The 19,986-nt window shown below is 55.6% G+C and overlaps 3 protein-coding genes across 9 annotated transcripts in view; 2 read left to right on the top strand and 1 right to left on the bottom strand.

Moving 5' to 3' along the window:
* Window positions 1–5,200, top strand: part of SEMA4B (semaphorin 4B) — a 21,226-nt gene extending 16,026 nt beyond the window's left edge. For 3 of the 5 annotated variants that reach the window (XM_084817753.1, XM_084817755.1, XM_084817757.1), the window contains 4 exons: window positions 1,553–1,668; window positions 2,214–2,383; window positions 2,490–2,569; window positions 2,729–5,200. In XM_084817753.1, coding sequence (XP_084673879.1) covers window positions 1,553–1,668; window positions 2,214–2,383; window positions 2,490–2,569; window positions 2,729–3,510 — 1,148 coding nt within the window. In that variant the 3' untranslated portion in view covers window positions 3,511–5,200. The remainder of the gene's footprint in view (window positions 1–1,552; window positions 1,669–2,213; window positions 2,384–2,489; window positions 2,570–2,728) is intronic. The other 2 variants (XM_084817754.1, XM_084817756.1) reach the window with 1 other exon arrangement.
* On the bottom strand, window positions 4,859–15,012 carry CIB1 (calcium and integrin binding 1). 2 transcript variants are annotated; one of them, XR_014785444.1, is made up of 8 exons: window positions 14,909–15,012; window positions 14,701–14,735; window positions 13,951–14,053; window positions 13,201–13,354; window positions 8,469–8,587; window positions 8,257–8,345; window positions 5,998–8,047; window positions 5,205–5,831 (listed from the first exon to the last, which is right to left on the bottom strand). XR_014785444.1 is itself a non-coding variant. In XM_084817796.1 (7 exons), exons 1-7 carry the CDS (start codon window positions 14,957–14,959, stop codon window positions 8,026–8,028), a joined length of 573 nt encoding a protein of 190 aa, XP_084673922.1. In that variant the 5' UTR covers window positions 14,960–15,012; the 3' UTR covers window positions 4,859–8,025. The 2 variants fall into 2 exon arrangements, 1 of the variants encoding a protein (XP_084673922.1); XM_084817796.1 differs by having other exon boundaries at window positions 4,859–8,047.
* A 50-nt stretch (window positions 15,013–15,062) lies between these two features.
* On the top strand, window positions 15,063–19,105 carry GDPGP1 (GDP-D-glucose phosphorylase 1). Of its 2 annotated transcripts, none has more exons than XM_084817792.1 (2): window positions 15,063–15,562; window positions 16,725–19,105. In XM_084817792.1, the coding sequence occupies exons 1-2, from the start codon at window positions 15,492–15,494 to the stop codon at window positions 17,908–17,910; spliced, it is 1,257 nt and encodes a 418-aa protein (XP_084673918.1). In that variant the 5' UTR covers window positions 15,063–15,491; the 3' UTR covers window positions 17,911–19,105. The 2 variants fall into 2 exon arrangements, with proteins under 2 accessions (XP_084673918.1, XP_084673919.1); XM_084817793.1 differs by lacking the exon at window positions 15,063–15,562 and adding an exon at window positions 15,946–16,112.
* The last annotated feature ends 881 nt before the right edge of the window (window positions 19,106–19,986 follow it).

A 19,986-nucleotide genomic window follows, 5' to 3' on the forward strand; every position in this document is an offset into this window, starting at 1 on the left:
TCATACGGTTCACCGGAATGTCGGGGTGTCAGAGCTTGGCACTTTTGACGCAGCCTCCCGCCGGCCCCAACCTACCTAGAGTCCTTCTGCTGCCATGTCTTGGACTGTTCCTCCTCCTGCAGGAGATGGCGTGCCTCTCCCTTGAGAGGCAGTTCATCACAGCCTAGAAGCTGTGTTCATCACAGCCTGCTCGTGGCACCGGGCCTGCCCAGCGGGGCGCCCCCCAGTTGTGTTGGACTGCAACTCCCATCATTCCCAGCCAGGATAGCCACTGACCAGGACTGACGGGATTGCAGTCCAACACAGCCAGAGGGCATCAGGCTGGAGGAGGCTCATCTAGCCATGATGTATGAGAAGCAAGATCCGAGATTCCCATTTGCTAAATGCCCAAAGTCACATAGCTCTAGCTCACATAATTCCACTGTAAAAGTTTTTTTTTTTTTTAATTTAAAGAAAGGGTGTTTGCAGGTAGATTTCCCACCTCTTTCATAAAAATGACCCTTCTACTCTGAATGGGAAGGAAGATCTGTAGCAGGGTGGTGGAGCATATTTCAAACTGTTGGAATATTTTGACATTCTAGAATTCTGGAGAATTGTTTTTTAAAGGTGTACAAAACATTTGTGCACATGATCACATCTGGTGTGTTTGGGGAGTGAACAGAGGAGGGGGAGTGGCAATGAGCATCACTGCAGATGTTGAAGCCACCCCCCAAAGAAACCCACGCATGGGAGCAAAGTCATAGGGAACATCTGCACTTTTGTGCTTCTGGTCTGGGTTTTCCCCATTAAGAGAAAAAATGAGTGAAAGAGAGATAAAACCTAGACTTAATGGATGACAGTGATGTCTGACTGCCCCATGCAATTACTGTCATGAACCACTGCACATTAAAAGCACCCAGAGGCTGGAACAGCGGCTGCAAAGAGCAAGGCTTTCTCCGTTGTCTTTGGAGACACGCCAGCCCCCTTGCACCTGGCCTTGAGGCGGTTGTGGATGGCCCCTTACTGTGGACAAAACACTGTCCCGCATTTGGATCGTCTTTTATTCTGCTGGGGGTTTATTTGATCTGGCAGCAGCCCTTAATACTTCCTCTGTTTGGATTTGTTTTGTGTTTGTGGTTCTGATTCTGTAAGACGTCTTGTCTGGTGGGGGACAGACCTAGTTATGTTGTGGGGGGGCAGCATCTGAGAAGAACTCTGCATGCCTGTGGCTGGGACCATGAGTGAGAGGGGGCTGTTGCTTGTGGGCCCCTCGCAGGGGCAACTGGTTGGTGCCCGGGTGAGCAGCATGCTGGACTCGGTCGGCCTTGGGCCTGATCCAGCTTCAGGGTTCTTCTGATGCGCTCATGCGGCACTTTCTGCCCAGAGGTTGTGCAGAGAAGGCCAGCCTGACCAAGAGGGGAGTCCGTGCAGCTCCCATGGCCTTTGGCCCCTGCAGACCTCCTCGCGTGTGCAGGCCCCGTCCTCTGTGGCCAGCGCTGCACAGGGGTGGAGAGGATGGGGCAGGCGGGGCGGGCGGGGCCCCCAGTCATCAGCTGCCGCTTGTGCTTTGCAGATGATGGCTGGCTGCACAAGGCTGTGCTCGTGAGGCAGCAGGTCCGGATCATCGAGGAGATCCAGCTCTTCCCTGCCGGGCAGCCTGTCCTGGAGCTGCTGCTGGACCCCGCCCAGGCAAGGCAGGGGGGCCCTCGTGGGGAGCGCCAGCCAGGCCCTCCCGCAGGCCGGGCAGTGGCCAGCCCCTCCCAGGCCTACGCCGAGCACTGCACCCGGCGTAGGGGTCTCCTCGCACTGCTGTGTGCTTGGCTGGAGAGCGCCGCCCCACGCTGCGGAGCGGAGTCCCCCGGCGGCTGCTCCCTCCGCCTCTGCCTTGGGGCTCGGGGCGCCCAGGGCCTGCTTGGAAAGGGGCCGTGGGCGGCGGCTGCGCCTTGCCTCTGGCCCTGTGCTGGGCTGGCCCTCACCTTGGCGAGCTGGAAGCAGGGCCCCTCGGCAGCCAGGCGGAGCTGCACCGGCGGGCCCTTCCCGGGCTGGCGGCAGCCCAGGCGTCGCGAGTGCTGCTGCCCAGGGACAGGGCGCCCCGGCTGACGGCTGCTCCGGGGAGCTGGGCAGGCCCTGCTGAGGCCACCGGGCACCCTGCAGCGGCAGCTGGTGATGGAGCGGGCCGGTGCTGCTGGCGTCCCGCAGAAGGGCCCAGGCCAGCCTCTCCTGTCCTCCCGCAGGGCCGCCTCTACGCCGCCTCCTATGCCGCGCTGGCGCAGGTGCCAGTCGCCAACTGCAGCCTGTACCAGGGCTGCGGGGAGTGTATCCTGGCTCGGGACCCGTACTGTGCCTGGAGTGGCGCCGCCTGCCTGCCCTCTGCCTGGAGCCGCCTGCCACAGCACCAGGATATGTGAGTGCGCCTGCCAGGGCGACGCAGGGGCCGCCCTCCGACATGCCTGCCGCACTGCTGCCCACCTGCCCCTCGCTCCCGCCCCATTGCCTCCCTCTCCCCGCAGGCCCTGGCTCCAGGATGTCGACGGGGGGGATGCGGCACGGCTTTGCCAGGTCAGCCCTGTGGAGCTCAGCCACAGTGCAGGTAAAGGGGCGGGGGGCCGAGTGCTCCGAGACAGAGAGCGGGAGGGGGTGTTTAGCCGCCACGGAGGGGCTCCAGTGGGTAGGCTACGTGCGGCCCTGGCTTGCGGGCCTGGCCACGTGGGAGCCACGGCCTGACCTGCTGCGCGTTCTCTCCCTCCAGCAGACCTGTCCCAGTGCCAGGCTGTGGTGCTGCGCCCCAGTGCCATGGAGGCGCTGCCCTGCCCGCAGCTGTCCAACTTGGCCTCCCAGCACTGGGTGCGTGATGGTGCTGCCCTCGACGACGGTGCCTCCCTGGTGCTGTCAGGAGGAGAATTGGTGCTGGTGGGCGGCCCGGACCGAGCCGGGCGCTATGAGTGCTGGGCTCGGGAAGGCCGCTTCCAGCAGCGGATGGCCAGCTATTGCGTGCAGGTGGAGCAGGCACAGCCGGCCTGGCTGGGGCCAATCCGGGGCCCACTGGAGGCCATCAGCACGTCGAGGAGCACTGCGCCGGTGGCAGCGGGTGGCCTCTCGGCACTGCTGGAGGACAAGACATACTGGACTGAGTTCCTCGTCATGTGTGTGCTATTTGGCGGCACCGTGACTCTGCTGGCCCTGTTGGTCGTGCACCAGCACCGCGACGCCATGAAGGGCTTCCTAGAGCAGGGCTGGTGTGCCAGTCCTGGTGCCAGAGAAGTGCGGCCGGCTGGGCTGCTGGCCGACAGCCTGCCCCTCAATGGCACCAATGTGCCCAGCGCTCTGCCGGCCCACAAGGGCTGCAAGGCGCTCCAGGACAGCCGCAGGGCGAGCACCCCTCAGCAGGAGGGCCCAGCCCACCCCAGCACAGCCTTTGTGGACTCTGGCTGGCGGCTGCTCGGTGCGCACGAGAGTGTGGCGGAGGTCTCTGCTTCTTCCCAGCGGCCCCGAGTGCGCCTCGGCTCCGAGATCCGGGACTCGCTGGTCTAATGGGCGAGCGCCCACTGCACCAGCTGACCCTGCTGTGCTGAGCCTTCCACAGGACTAGGGCTTGGGGCTTCCAGCTCCTCCCGTCATCGGAAAGGTCTCAGGTGGAGGTGCCCAACCCTGCTGTGGCGGGGAGCGGGGCCAGGGGTGGCATCTCTGTCTCCGGGCCCCTGTGCTGCAGCCGTGTGTGACGGCAGGTCCTACCGGGCAAAGGGTGGGCACCCCTTCGCTCAGAGGAGGAGGGGAGGCTCCAGCTGGTGTGGCAGTGCCCAGCTGGGTAGAAGACACCACTGGAAGAGGCACCCTCTCCTAGGCTGTACTTCTAACTTGGAGGAGCCGAACCCTCGGAAGCAGCACTTGAGCGGAGCAGGAGGAGGGCGCTGGCAAGGCCAGCATGGTGGCCTCCTCACAGCCCGTTGGCCAGGGCCTCCACTGCTTGAGGCCGCCCAGTTGCTGCCCCTTCTTTCCGGGGGAGCAGCTGTATGTCAAGGCGTGTCTCACACGTGGGCCAGCTGTGGAAGGGCAGTCTCTCATTGGGTATATTCTGTGCACGGAGGGTTGGGGGGTGGGATCTTGGTCTGGATTCCCCAAAACTGTTACCGGGGGGAGACAGCTGGACATTCAGGGCCACCATGTTTGGCGCACGAGGACGGGAGAGGAGGGCTCCGTTGCCGGGGGAGTGGCAGGTGTACTGCTGATGTTCACTGGGCAGAGAACGTCGGGCCAGCACGTCCGAACGCGTGCCAGTGCGAAGTCTGCCTGGGTGCCCGTGCCGAGTGGTCTCCTGTCTGGGCCAAGTAGGTGCCTGGGCATGTTGCTAGGGAAACAGCACTGCTGTCCCACACCTTTCACAAGTGCACTCACCCAAACTGTTGTGTGTGTTTTTACATGAAGTAGACGTGTCTCCTTTGGCACCTGCGTGAGACTTGCCGCTCTTCCTACAGCCCATCACCTGCTCCACTACCTCATGCTGGAGTCCCACTTCACAGGGTCTCCGTGGGGCCCAGCTCTGCTCTGCTGCCTTCAGAGTCTGTTTCGAGATAGCAGCAGGCATGCCTCTCCCTCTGCAGGCCAGATGGGCTAGCCTGGCAGGCCAAATCTGGCCCATGGGCTGGAAGGTCCCTCTCCCTGCTTTAGATTTCTGAGCAGTGGTAGTTCTGGTAGCAGCAGGCCCAAGAGGGACTGCTGCAGCTCAGGCCCTGCAGGATCCCTCAACTGCCTCTGCAGTGGGTGTGCAGCCACGGGCGTCCCTTGGTCCCAAGCGCTAGCCCGCCTTGGCCAGCTCCCTGTCCGGGCCTCTTAGGTTGCTCAAGGAAGGGAAGCTTTAGGGTGGATAACAATCAATTTTTTAAAATGGTGTTAATTTTTTTTAATCAAATACTAGATTTCTCTCATATTTTAAAACAATTACAATTAAAACATCATAAACATGCTAAACCTACACTTTGTCTCATAAGAATTAATGGCTCTGTCACACCTACATAGATTGGTAAGTAATTCAATCAAAGGCCTTCATTGTAGTTTTTCATGTCATGAAAATGGTTCTGGCCTTCTTGAAAGTTCTGGCCTTTTGTTTCTCTGACAAAAGTCATGTGTGCAAAGCCACAGGCTTGATAGGACTGTAGTTCTGTGCTTATGGGGTGGTGGAGCTGGGCAAAGCAAGGCAGAGGATTTAGTCAAGACAAAGACAATACAGGGTGGATAAAAATTGATGTGCTTTTTAATAAAACCTCCAGAAAAAAACAGTTTTAAGAAATGTAAATTAGCATTTTGATTTTTTTTAAATGTAAATACTACGTTTCTATTAAATAACTAGGTTAACATTAAATAATCTGAATATAAGCAGTTAGCTGTACATTTAATCTCAAACTGAATCAGGGAGCAATCCTATGTGCCCGAGGCAGCATCTGAGGGACATAGGATTTTCCGGTTCCAAGCTACAGAACTGCACTCTTCACCCCGCCCCCCTTGGAGCTGGCACGGAGAGAAGCGTACCAGCTGCTTCTCAGTGCTCATAAAATGGAGCGAGGAGAGGGGGAGAAGAGTGGGGCGGCATCCTACAATTGTTCCTATGGCCAACCCAGCCTCCTTCCCTCCCTGATGCCTCTGCTAGATGGGCGAAATCACCCGCCTAGCTAGAACACAGAGCCAGGAGCGAGGGCCCGCCTCTCTGTGGGAGACTCGCAAGCCTCCTGGTTCAGCGGTGTGCGAGTGCCCAGGGCACAGCCCATAGGACGGCGCCCTCAGGGTCTCTTATCAGACACGAGAGCCTGGCTTGCATGAGCAAACAAGCCACCGTGGCTTATTTTGATGCTTGGCCCGTACTGGGCACCATTTCCCTAATTACCTGCCTGGTCGTGTTGTCTGAACCCCTGCAGCATAGTTTGTCTGAGGGGGTAACGACCCTCAAATAACCCAACAACAGCCTGTGGCTTTGGACGACACAAGCTGTGCCTGGGCAAGTAATTAGAGAAATGGTGCCACACACACACTGGGAATTAAAATAAACACTGTGGCTTATTATAGAAAATCCTCCTCTAATTCAGTGACCCAGTTCACATGATTAAGCCATGGTGGCTTATTTTGATTGTGCAAAAAGGTTAAAGGATGGTCTTCTACAGAAATGAAGAACAAATCTGATCATTTCTCAAATACAAATATGGTAGGTAAACAGAGGCGTTCCATTTTCACCTGATGAAAACAGAGCGTTCTAGTCTTCCAAACTATCAAACCTTGCTTCAGCCATAGGCATTTCATTTTTGCTTCCTACTTCATCTTGGCCCAGCCTCAACCTCACAAAAAGTGAAGCAACAAGGAGCGATACTGGAAAGAAAAGTAGAAGACAGAATTGGCCCGAGTGCATCCGCCTGTATTCCCATTCTTCAATTGCAATCGTATAACCCTTTGCCTGGGAGTGAGCCTCGCTGAACGCAATGAAACTTATTTCTGAGTGGACATGTGGAGAGTTCTGCTCTTAATTTCAAACTGTTGTGGGAGGAAAGCGCACAACATCTATACAGGGAGGCAAAGAGATGCAAAGCCGCCTTGTAAGAATGAAACAATGTAAATACTAACCTATTCAGCTGTAAATTAACATGGTTTAGTGGTCAGATTAGCACCAGTGTTTAAGAAATATATGAAAAGGTTTCAGTGGGAAATTTGATTTAAACCCGTCCACTGTGGAGCCAGGCTTAAAAGCTGCTGCACCACTGAACAGAGGTGCCCAAGGGCTGCTGTAGGCTGGGCTGGGAGGACACTAGGGTGCGGTGTAACAGGGGCATGGCAGGAGAGGGGCCTGGCTCCCCCCAGCACTCTCAGTAGTTCATTCGTTATGAGAGGGACAAACTCCTCCCCACCAGCCCTCGCCAGGCCATGCCAGATTAGGCCCTCCTGGGGTGCCCGCTGGGTGTTGGGTGGCTTCCCCGCTTTTGTCAGCCCCCCCCCGGGCCGAATGCTCTTCCTGAGACTTAATTGCATGCAAGAGTTTTAAGCCACAATGTGCTAGATGTTCTGGCCCTGCCCCTTGTACATTTGGCTGCCCCCAGCCCTGAGATGCTGCCCCTGAGTACTTCTCCAAAACAGAACGTGGCCCTTGGCCTGGAAGGGCTGCCCGCGCCAGATGCGAGAGCGCGCTGTGCTCTGCCAACCTGTGAGCAGTGCCAGCTGAGCTCCCTGGCCCTTGCCACTAAGGGGGAAAGACATGCCACAGTGACAGGCAGGATCCCAGCTACTGAATTTTATTAGTGTAAGTATGGAAACCAAACAAGGCCAAGACAGGTCTTGAAACAGACTTTGGAAAGCAGCAACAGCTGTGGCTCCCAGGTGAGCCCCTCCCCCAGCTCAGAGAACAGAAGCAATAGAACTAGCCTGAAGATTCAGGCCCCTCAGGCGGTTGGGCCAAGCTCCGCTCTCCTGTGTTCCCCTTGGGCAGCCGATCCACAAGGAGGAGAGAGAGAAGCGAGACTGTGCCATGGGGATGCGTGGCTGGAGGAGCAGTCCAGTTCCCAGTGGGCAAGCTCCAGGCCGCAAAGAGTATGCAAGGCAGCAGCCAACTCGGAAGCAGCCCAGCACTGCTGCAGAGGCACAGAATCTCTTGACGTACCAGCCTTGCTCTGCTCCTATGGCAGCTCTAGCTACCAGCAGCCAATGGCCCGCAGAGTGGCAAGTGAGAGGACTACAAGGAGGACAGAAATCTCCTTGAAGCTTGGCTTCCCACCGCAAGTGAAACAGCCAGCCTGGGTTACCAGACAAAGGCCGTGGCCAGTGTGCAGTGTACAGACCACAGCTGCCAGCATTCCTGACTCCACCGCTTTCTTGGCTGAAACACCAGCTGTGGAAAAACGAAGATCAAAAGTTGGTGGGGCCAGCATGCTGGCCTTGTGGTGCATGAGGGCTGGGGGCAGAATGCTGGGATCCCCTTGGGCACAGCTGTCAACGTTGGCTGGGAAGAGGGAATGGCGTCTTTCCACAGAGACACAGTGGAGTCTTCAGTGGGGGAGCGGAAGACTTGAGATCAAATCACAGCACGATTTTGAAGGAACTGGAAAAGAAAGAGGGACGCGTTTCACTTTACAAACTTTGTTAGCAATCACCCATACTGTTGAAACAGGCTCCTGAAGTATATGTCCCTCCCACATGGAAGAGATGGGTACTGGGTGAACCAGGGAGCAAGCCATCCATCCACTCAGCTCAGCCCAGCCCAGCCCAGCCCAGCCCAAGGTGAAGCAGAAAGAGAAAGGCAGAAGGTACCTGGAGAAGTCTGGTGATCGGGAAATTATGTGCTGGAATTCAGAGAGGTTGATGGTCCCATCTTTGTCTATATCTGACTCCTCTAAGATCTGCAGAAAATGAAGGAGACTTGCTGGACAAGGGCAAGACCAGCTCCAGCCACCCCACCCCTGCCCCGCCCCGCCAAATGAACTACAGATGTGATGGGAGCACCCTTCACCATCAGCACTCACGTTCTGGATGAGCTGGTCCATCTCCACTGAGCTCAGTCGGCTGTCTTCTCCTTCCCCAGTCAGGCAGTTTACCAGATTCTCCAAATCCTTCTTGTCTAGAGTTCCATCATCATCAAAATCTAGCAGCAGGAGTCAAGAAAAGAACCTGCTGTTAGATGATACTCACTAAGCTACGAAGTACTATGTTGGTTCTTTAGGAAAGGGCGCTTCGCTTGTGCCCTGACACAGGCATTTTCCATAAAGGAGCTTGTTGCCCATAAGTGAGTCCTGTTCAGCAGTCACAGGAGTGTCTAGATGGCTGTTGACCAAGAGGAAGCCACTGACCCCTTGAGCCAGCCTGGTTACTGCAACGTTCAGGTTGTCCTGGCGCCCATGCTGCTCTTGCCATGGAGACAGCCTGTTGCAAGCTGGTACCTGGGCTTAATACTGTGCTTGCATGAACAGTTATTTCAGTTCGACAAATTATCTGAGCTCTCACCTGCTAAATTCAAATGAGGATGGAACAGCACTATTGTTGTTGTTCAGTCGTTCAGTCGTGTCCGACTCTTCGTGACCCCATGGACCATAGCACGCCAGGCCTTCCTGTCCTGCGCTCTCTCCCGGAGCGTGCTCAAGTTCATATTCATTGCATCCGTGATGCTATCTAGCCATCTCATCCTCTGCCGTCCCCTTCTCCTTTTGCCTTCAGTCTTTCCCAGCATCAGGGTCTTTTCCAGGGAGTTTTCTCTTCGCATTAGGTGGCCAAAATATTGGAGCTTCAGCTTCATTATCTGTCCTTCCAATGAGCACTCAGGGTTGATTTCCTTTAGGATGGACTGATTTGACCTCCTTGCAGTCCAGGGGACTCGTAAGAGTCTTCTCCAGCACCACAGTTCGAAAGCATCAATTCTTCGGCGCTCAGCCTTCCTTATAGTCCAGCTCTCACAGCCATACATTACTACTGGGAAAACCATAGCTTTGATTAGACGGACCTTTGTCGGCAAGGTGATGTCTCTGCTTCTTACTATGCTGTCTAGGTTGGCCATAGCTTTCCTCCCAAGGAGCAAGCGTCTTTTAATTTCAGGGCTACAGTCACCGTCTGCGGTGATCTTGGAGCCCAAGAAAGTAAAATCTGTCACTGCTTCCATTTCTTCCCCTTCTATATGCCAGGAAGTGATGGGGCCAGATGCCATGATCTTAGTTTTTGTAATGTTGAGTTTCAAACCAGCTTTTGCACTCTCCTCTTTCACCCTCAACAAGAGGCTCTTGAGATCCTCTTTGCTTTCTGCCATTAGGGTGGTATCGTCTGCATATCGGAGGTTGATGATAATTCTCCCAGCAATCTTAATTCCGACCTCTGATTCATCCAACCCGGCGCTTCTCATGATGTACTCTGCATATAAGTTAAATAAGCAGGGTGACAATATGCAGCCTTGTCGTACTCCTTTCCCAATTTTGAACCAATCGGTTGTTCCATGTCTGGTTCTTACTGTTGCTTCTTGACCCTCGTACAGGTTTCTCAGGAGACAGGTAAGGTGTTCTGGTACTCCCATCACTTTAAGAATTTGCCACAGTTTGTTGTGATCCACACAATCAAAGGCTTTAGCGTAGTCAATGAAGCAGAAATAGACGTTTTTCTGGAATTCTCTTGCTTTCTCCATGATGCAGCGAATGTTGGCGATTTGATCTCCAGTTCCTCTGCCTCTTCTAAACCCAGCTTGTACTTCTGGTAGTTCTCGGTTCGCATACTGCTGAAGCCTAGTTTGTAGGATTTTGAGCATCACCTTGCTGGCATGTGAAATGAGCGCAATTGTGCGGTAGTTTGAACACTCTTTGGCGTTGCCCTTCTTTGGAATTGGAATGTAAACTGACCTTTTCCAGTCTTGTGGCCACTGTTGAGTGTTCCAGATTTGTTGGCATATTGAATGCAGCACTTTAACAGCATCATCTTTTAGGATTTTAAATAGCTCGGCTGGAATACTGTCATCTCCGCTAGCTTTGTTGTTAGTAATGCTTCCTAAGGCCCACTTGACTTCACTCTCTAGGATGTCCGGCTCAAGTTCAGTGACCGCACTATCATGGCTATCAGGGACATTCAGATCTTTCCTGTATAGTTCTTCCGTGTATTCTTGCCACCTCTTCTTAATCTCATCTGCTTCTGTTAGGTCCCTGCCTTCTTTGTCCTTTATCATGCCCATCTTTGCACAAAACGTTCCCTTGAGATCTCCAATTTTCTTGAAGAGATCTCTAGTCTTTCCCATTCTGTTGTTTTCCTCGATTTCTTTGCATTGTTCATTTAAGAAGGCCTTCTTGTCTCTCCTTGCTATTCTCTGGAACTCTGCATTCTGTTGGGTATATCTTCCCCTTTCTCCCTTGCTTTTCGCTTCCCTTCTTTCCTCAGCTACTTGTAAAGCCTCATCAGACAGCCACTTTGCTTTCTTGCATTTCTTTTTCTTTGGGATGGATTGAGTTGCTGCCTCCTGAACAATGTTACGGACCTCCGTCCATAGTTCCTCAGGCACTCTGTCTATCAGGTCTAATCCCTGAAATCTATTCCTCACCTCCACTGTATATTCATCAGGGATATGATTTAGGTCATACCTGAACGGTTTAGTGGTTTTCCCGACGTTCTTCAATTTAAGCTGAAATTTTGCAAGAAGCAGCTCATGATCTGAGCCACAGTCAGCTCCAGGTCTTGTTTTTACTGACTGTATGGAGCTTCTCCATCTTTGGCCGCAAAGGACATAATCAATCTGATTTCGATATTGACCATCTGGTGACGTCCATGTGTAGAGTCGCCTCTTGTGCTGTTGGAAAAGAGTGTTGGCTATGATCAGCATGTTCTCTTGGCAAAACTCTATTAGCTTTTGTCCTGCTTCATTTTGTACACCAAGGCCATGCCTGCCTGTTATCCCGGTGATTTCTTGACTTCCTACTTTAGCATTCCAATCCCCTATGATGAAGAGGACATCTTTTTTGGGTGTTAGTTCTAGAAGGTGTTGTAGGTCTTCATAGAACCGATCAACCTCAGCTTCTTCGGCCTCAGTGGTTGGGGCATAGACTTGAATTACTGTGATGTTGAATGGTTTGCCTTGGATTCGTACTGAGATCATTCTATCATTTTTAAGATTGTACCCCAGTACTGCTTTTCCCACCCTTTTGTTGACTATGAGTGCTACTCCATTTCTTCTAAGGGATTCTTGCCCACAATAGTAGATATGATGGTCACCTGAATTAAATTCGCCCATGCCTGTCCATTTTAGTTCGCTGATTCCCAAGATGTCGATGTTCAATCTTGCCATCTCATGTTTGACCACCTCCAGCTTACCTTGATTCATTGATCTGACATTCCAGGTTCCTAAACAATATTGTTCTTTACAGCATCGGATTTTCTTTTCACCACCAGACACATCCACAGCTGAGTGTCCTTTCGGCTTTGGCCCAGCCGCTTCACTCTTTCTGGCGCTACTTGGAAATACCCTCTGCTCTTCCCCAGTAGCATATTGGACACCTTCCGACCTGAGGGGCTCATCTTCCGGCGTCATATCTTTTAGCCTTGTGATACATTCCATGGGGTTTTCTTGGCAAGAATACTGGAGTGGGTTGCCATTTCCTTCTCCAGCACTATGGACTCCTTCATCTTTGTAACCCCTATACCCTGAGCTAGCTGTTTGTGTGAACATTTACTTTGGTAATGTAGAGTAGAGCCTTCATCCCTTCCAGGCAGTAATAAATCCATCCCCTATCCCTGAAAGCAGAGCAATGGAGAAGCCTAGAATTCCCCGTGGCCTTCCGGATATTGTTGGACTTCAACTCCTATCAGCCCCACACAGCATGGCCAATGCTCATGGGTGATGCGAGTTGAGTCCAACTACTGGGTAGTTTGCCTTCAAACACAGGCTCTCCACTGCTCACCACAGATAACTGCCATTTCTCTGCTATTACCTGGCTTTTTAAAAACCATCTATGCCAGTGCTCTCATCGCTGATTTAGACAATGAATCACATACTCAATGTCCCTGAATGATCCCTATGCTTTTTGGAAAGAGAGATGCAGAAAGGGGCACCTCAAATGATCAAGGAGCTGGAGCATCTCCCCTATGAAGGAAGGTTAGAACAGCTGAGCTTGGTTAGCTTGGAAAAAAGGAGGGTCAGGGGGGACATGACAGAAGTGTCCAAAATTATGCCTGGTGTGGAGAATGTGGATAAGGGAGACCTTTCTCCCTCTCACATAATACTAGAACCCAACGGGGTTACTTCATGAAGCTGACTGGTGGCAGATTCAGGACAGATAAAAGGAAGTACTTCCTCACCCAGCACATAGTTAAACTGTGGAATTTGCTGCCGCAGGATGTAGTGATGACCACCCATTTGGATGGCTTTAAAAGGGGGTTAGACACATTCCTGGAGGAGAAGACTATCCATGGCTATGTGTGACCTCCAGTACCAGAGGCAGTGAGCCAGTTGTACATCAACATGTACACCAGTTGCTGGGGAACATAGGTAGGAGGATGCTGTTGCACTTACCTCATGCTTGTGGGTTCCTGGTCAACAGCTGGCTGGCCACTGTGTGAACAGAATGCTAGACTAGATGGACCCTTGGTCTGATCCAGCAGGGCTCTTCTTATATTCTTCTGGAGTGGCAGCTGAATATATACCAGTATAATCCCTGCCCAGAGGCAGTCATCTGGGAAAATTATTCTCTCTCTCTCTCTCTCTCTCTCACACACACACACACACAGGATGACACTTACCAAAGATGCGGAAGGCATAGTGTGATTTGATGTCTGGTGTAGCTGAGTCGCTAAAGACGCTCAGCATGTCCAGAAAATCCTCGAAGGACATGCTGCCCTCACCATCCTCAGCTGTAGAGAAGACACAGCAGATCCGATGCCGGAAGGGGTTTGCCTGGAGCCACAAGGAGGAACCATAAGACCAGAAAGGGGTGGGTGGGAGCCTTATTGCTGTAGAATATAAAGCTGAACTTCCACCATTAACAGTGAAACCAAAGTGTTAAGACCCTACTTGGAATTTCACACCAGATGCCCAAGATCACAACTTTGTGCTCTTCTGTCAATTCTACCATGCTACTATATTTGGAAATATGTACAAGGCAATGTGGAATGATCAGCAGTCAGCAAGGAAAAGAAAGCCACCAGGTGGGGGGCAGGCACCCTGGTGCCCTCCAGAAGTTTGGGGGCACTATAACTCCCACAACCCCCTACCACAGTCACTAGCCGTGGCTGATGGGAGTTGCAGTCCAAAACACTGGAGGTGCCAAGTTGATTAACAGCTACATTAGGCCAGCCGCCCTATCAGCAAGCTGAACCTACTGATCTATATGGGATCTACGCCAAGAATACCACTAGTCGTTCCAAAGGAATGTTGTCGGATGCAACCCAACCAAGCTGTGGGATTATACACAACCCAGTTAGAACTTGCCAAATGCCTCTAGACTACCCCCTCCTGCCAGGCCCAAGGCAAACCTGCCAAGCCCAACACACCCGCAGCTCAGGTAGCGTTAGGATCTTGCTCTTGGGCACCCTTGCCATGACAGCCTGGTCCCGCTCCTCCTTGGACAGCAGGTCGCTGAATCGTCTGTGGGCCCTGGAAGAGAAGCCAGTGGCAGCTACTTGGGAGCATTTCTTTACCTGGAAGGATTCACCCCACAGCAGGTGCCCGCTTCCCAGGGTGGAGTGCCAGAGAGGCCTTGGCAGGCCTCCAGGTAACAGCCTCTGTGGCTGCCCTTTGGGGGCGGGCCTGTGTCAGGCCCTGTCCTGCCTTGCCCGCGACTTCTCTGCCCCACACCAAACCTGCTCCTCCACCCACCCCGGCCAAAAACTCGAGGCGCGTAGCACAGAGCCACACGCCTCGAGCAGCGCCTGCCTCTGCCAACCCTGGGGGCTCTGGAGAGGGGGGTGACCCTCGGGAACAGCACCTCTCCAGAGCTCCTGGGGCTGAGGCGGCCCAGGCTGGGGGCTCCATGCCCGCAGGGGGAGGCGCCACACTCCGAGCTTATGGGGGGCGGGCAGGCGGGAGGGGGCGCTGCAGCTCAGGGGGAAGCCCGGCCTCCTCGGCCTGCCCGCCAACAGCCGGACCCCAGGCGACCTCCCCTCGGGCAGCCCGACAGCCGAGGCCTCGCGGCTTCACGCGGGCCAGTGGCAGGGATGAGCAAAGCTCCCGGGCCGAGGCCTCGTCGCCCCCGCTGTGCAGCACGAGCCGCGCCGGGCCAGCTCGCCGTCGAGGGTACTCACAGCAGAATCTCCTGCTTGCTCAGGAAGGTCAGCTCCTAGGAAAGAGGCGGGGGGGGGGGTTAGTGTTCCGGGGAAGCGGCGCGCGGGCCCCGCAGGGCGCCCGCCCTCCCGCGGCAGGATCGGGGCCCCAGCCCGCGGCCGAGAAAGCTCTCCGGGGGCCGGGCCACCCCTCCCGGGGCGGTGGCTTCCTCCGGCCCCCTCGAGGCACCTGGTACTCTCCCAGCAGATCGCGGGGCAGGCGGCTGCCCGAGGCCCCCATGGCGACGGGACGGGACCCAACTCCCAGCCAACTCCAGGAACTTCCGCGTTCTCGCCCCGCCCCGCCGCCAGGCAGCCTCTCGGCGGCGCCACCGCCCCTTAACGCGACAGGCGCAGCCCGGCTTGCGCGCGGCCGGCGTCCCGGAGGAGGCGGCCGCCTGCCCCGGACGCCGGCCGGCGCGGGCGCGCCGCTGCCTCGCCCCTCGCTCGCCTGCCCGCGAGAATAGCAGCAGGGTCGTGGCCGAGCTCTGCCGCCGCGGCTCGTGGCCCGCCCCGCGAGGTGACGGGCGGGCTCCCGGGACGCGCCCCCCGCCTCCTCGGGCGGGCGCGCCCCGCTTGCGCTGCCTCCGGACGGGCAGGACAGGCAGGGCCGCCCGCGCCGTCGAGGCCGGCGCCTGCCCGGCCAGAGCCCGAGGCGCGGCTGCCGCGGCGAACGGGCGGCGACCGACCCGCGGGCTTCGGTGGCCGTGGGCTGCGCCGCGCGCCCCCGCGGAGGAGGCCGGCCCGCTAGCCCAGTCGCCGCCGCGCGCCCGATGACGGCGGCTGAGCCGGCTACCGCCGCCCGAGACGCGGCCAGTCCGACGCGGGCAGCGCGGCAGGCCAGGTGAGGGGACGGGCGGGCAGGAGGGGTCCGGAGGGGCTTCGCGCCGGGCTCGGCGCGAGCCCCGGAGCCTGGCTAGGGGGCGCCGCCGCCTCGCCCTCCGTCTGCAGCAGCGGCGGGGGCGGGCTGCCAGCAGCCGGCCAGCGCCGCTTGGCCCCGGGGCTCCTCCTGGAGGCGACGGCCGCGGCCCCCGCAAGGCGAGACATCGCCACGCGCAGGCGCTCCGGAGCGCCCCGGCCTTCCGGACCGACAGGCTCGGGCCGAGAGGCTCCGCCTGGCTAGGGCTGCCTGGCCCGCCCCGGCGAGGAGCGCCGCCCCGGCTGCGGGAAGGGCTCCGCACGCCCGCGCTCTCCCCTCGAGCATGCGCGGAGGGGCGGCTCTGCCTTGGGCAGGCGCGGCCGGCGGCCCGTGCAGGCGCAGGCGGGCGTTGCGGCGAGGCAGTCGCTCGCCCCGGTTATGGGCTGACGGACTGGCGGAGAGCCGGCGCGGCAGCCTCGGCCCCTCTGCAGCGGCGCTCCTCGCGCGACTGGCCGAAGGGCTCCTTTACGCGGAGGTACAGATCATAGAATAGTTGGGTTGGAAGGGGCCTAGAAGACCATCGAGTCCATCCCCTGCTCAGTGGAAGCCAATAACACCTGGACCCCCCCGAAACGCCTGTGAATGCGCCAGCAGGCGCAGGAGCGGTGAGGTGGCCAGGTGGCATTATGCCGTCTGGTTTTGGAGATCGCGTAGAAATGAGGCAATTCATAAATATCTCTAGATAAAATATACCTAAGAGCCTCATCTGGAAGCCCTAAGAAGGGAAAGGTGAAACAGCTGCCCAGTGGGTGCTTCCAGGCAGATGGGTCCTCATGCTACCTATGAGAAGGCCTTGTGCAGCAATTCTGCCTTTCTTCCTGGATGAATTTACCCTGGGGGAGAAATTATGGAAGAAGTGATGGGGAAACATGGGACGGTCACAGATTGAGGAAGACGGCATCTGGACTCCCTGTACAATTCCACAAGGGAGGCAGGGTGACAAACACCTCTTCTGGAAGCACCCAGTACTCTCTATTGATTGGTAGCATTAGGAGGCCTCTGTCTGGAAGCACACAGAAGTAGGATCGACACTCTTGGGGGCTGTTCAGGAGCATGCTCTGCCCTTCTTTGTTCTGTTCTATTTCAGACCTGCAGCAGAACCTCACATTGCCTCCCGCATGGCAATGGGGCTGGGTGACACAAGCCAGGATCTACTGAGCTCCCGATCACAGGAGGGGCCTGCCCTCCCCTCTGCAGAGGTCTTTGTCTATGATGAGGGGGACTTTGTGTTGCATGGAGTGGAGTGGCAGGGAAGTGGTCTGCGTGGGCTGGCCAGCCACCCCCTGTCCCGCTTTGACAGAGTCCTGCAGTTAGGATGGAAGGACAGACTGAACAGGGGGCTTTTCCGCTACCACTTGGGAGAGCTACAGACCCGGATCCTGCCAGGGACTGTAGGGTTTGTGGCGCAGTTGAATATCCAAAGAGGGTTGGAGAGAAGAAGACCACAGCAGATCCAAAGTGTCCAACAGAGATTTGACCCCCAGCAATTCAATTTCAGTAGGATCCAGCAGGAGGAGGTTCTTTTCTGCATGACCAGAGGCTGCGCTCCTTCAACAGGTGCTCAGATCCTAGCAGGCCCTCCCTGTGTCCTCGTAGTGATTAACGCCAGCCCCTTGCAGTTTGGACACATCCTCCTGATCCCTGACCCTGCACTTTGGTTGCCCCAGATCCTCACACCAGAGGCCCTTCACTTTGGCCTGGATGCCATCCTCCTCAGCGCCCATCCTGGATTCCGCATTGGTTTCAACAGCCTTGGAGCTTTTGCCTCTGTCAATCACTTGCACCTGCATGGATATTATCTGGACTGGGAGCTGCTAGTTGAATCTGCCCCCTGCAAGCCCCTTCTGCCTGAAGCAAACTTCTATCTACTGCAGGGAGTCCCAGCTCCTGGCTTCCTGTTCTACAGTGATGGGCAGCAGTTAGAGAAGTTGACACACCAAATTGGCCAGGTCACCAACTATCTGGTAAAGAAGGAGATTGCACACAACCTGTTTATAACCCGGGGTGCTAGACCTGAGGGACCCATTCGCCCAGGAACTCAGCCTGGGATCCGGATCATTGTCTGGGCTAGGAAAGCCTGCTTTGGTATCAAAACAGAGTCTGCATTCAATGTGGCACTCTGTGAGCTGGCAGGGCACCTGCCCATCAAAACTGCCCAAGATTTTGAGGACCTCACAGAGGCATCAGCCATTCACACAATTCAGACATACCTCCTTTCGGACTTCCAGTTTGCCAAGCTGCAATGTGAGCTAGTGGACCTCCTCAAAGGGTAGCACCCCAAAAGTGATTTTCCCATTTTAGATAAGCTGCTAATTTGTGCCTCTTTGCTAGTTTGTTCTTTGCAGAGCAAGGGAGGCCTCCCGCTCATACATACATCATGGTGGGAGGACATGGAAGATTACTGGCCAATAAAGCACAAGGTCAACTGGATTAATCATTGTTCACTGAGGTCATAACTGATAAGGAAACATAGAAGCCTCTGGAAATATTAGTTGCTTATCCCATCTGGGGTGTTTAGAGGGGAATCTGAGTTTAGTGCAGAGGCTTCTGATGGAGCAATGTACCTGGTAAGCACAGATGACAGAGCTTCATTTCTGCAAGGAAGAGTCATACTCCTTTTGTATCTGTGTTCCAGCTAATGGTGCCACCATTGCCATGTTCTGCCTGTATACAAGAGGTCCTTTGTGCCCCTCCTCCACTTATAGCTTTAAGTCACTGCTTAGATGTCATTTATATATATATTTAGCTTTACAACCAACATGTGAAGCAGATTAGCAAAGAAGGATCAATAACTTCGTTCCGGGAGCTTTTGTAGCTGAGGAGAAACCAGATACCTTCGAATGCTAAAATATTGTTTCTCTTGTCTGAGGATGACAAGGTTTCTCTTGTCATCGGCCAGGAGATTTTGGCACCAAGATGTTTAGCTGCAAGTGTATAACCTCTGCCTAAAATAAGATGCTGCCAGTCAGTGTAGAGGTAGACCAGGGGTGGGCAACATAGAGCCTGAGGCGAGGCATCCCTGTGTGCCATTTCCCCACTCTGCTGGGGAAAAGGGTGTGTGAGGGGAGGCTTTAACTGTAGTAGCAATGTAGAGGGTCAGACTAAGTAGCCTCGTGCCTCATGTTCTTGCTGAGCTCTTGCTCTCTTGAATATCTGTTTGTAAGCTGACGAGACGAGACGCAGGAATTTCTTATCTTGTCAACAAAGCTAAGGTCAGAGTTATGTTCTCTGCTAATCATGCCTACCCTATAACCCATTTCCTGTGTTATAAACAATTGTGCTAGGAGAGGAAATGCTGAGTACTGCAAACCCACACGGAAAGGGGCGGGGGAGATTTTGCCTATGTGTCACAATATCTATAAAAACAATTTGCTTATGTAAATCGGGGCTTTTGGCACTTTGGAAGTGATTCCAAAATCCAAAGCCATAAAGCCCGTGCGTTAATAAAGGAGAACTCTTTTTCCTTCACTCCGTGGTCTCTCTGACTCTGATTTCTGCAACATAACCTTGCCTCCAACCCAGCGATACCCGTCTCTATAACTAGGGTAGAGGTGAGATTAAAGCCTCCTCCCTACTCGAGTGATCTGCAGGAGGCGTGCGAATGTCTGCTTCTGTGTGTGTGTGTTTGCACATACGTGGCTGCCAACTGGGCACCCCCGCTATAGCCATGCAAGTTGTCCACCTCTGCTGTGGGCAATACTGAGCCAGGTAGACCAGTGGTTTGACTCGGTATAACCCATTTTCCTATGTAACCATGTCATACCAAAGGAAAGCGGGGATAGGCCTGGGCCGGGGCTTCCCGTGAGATCCTGCCCGCCCCCTTGAAGCGCCAGCAGGCAGGAAGCCAGCGCGCCGCCTGGGCGCTGGAGGAGGAAGAGGAGACGCAGGGGGCCCCGAAGCCGCGCCCGCGCTAGGCAGGGCCGCCCTCCCGCCCGGGGCTCGTGGCGCTATCGACGGCGCGCCATCCGGGCAGATGGCCCTCCGCGAAGCGCCCCGGGAGTCGCGCAGCCGAGATGGCGGGGGCCTGCCGGGTCGTCTCGGCCTCCCGAAGGAGTCGATCCCGGGGAGCCCCGCAGGCTCCGCCTCCGTCACCGCCCCGCCCTGCCGGGACGCTCCCGAATAAGAACGAGCCGGCCAGAGCAGCGCCGGATGCGGAAACGCGGCCTTCAAAAGCCTGCGCGCGCGCAGCCCGCCGCCGCGAATCAGGGAGCCGGGCGCAGGCCAATGGCGAGCGGGCCTTCGTCGCGTCACAGAGGTCACTCGCTGATGACGCCCCATCAGCGCGGCGGGCGGCGGGCAGGGGCGCTCTAGCCCCTCGAGCCCGCCTTTGCGGCCGCGGTGAGCCGGCT

Source organism: Heloderma suspectum, chromosome 11, assembly GCF_057233095.1.
Source record: "Heloderma suspectum isolate Gila_16-S chromosome 11, 16-S_ref, whole genome shotgun sequence".
Classification (NCBI taxonomy): domain Eukaryota; kingdom Metazoa; phylum Chordata; class Lepidosauria; order Squamata; family Helodermatidae; genus Heloderma; species Heloderma suspectum.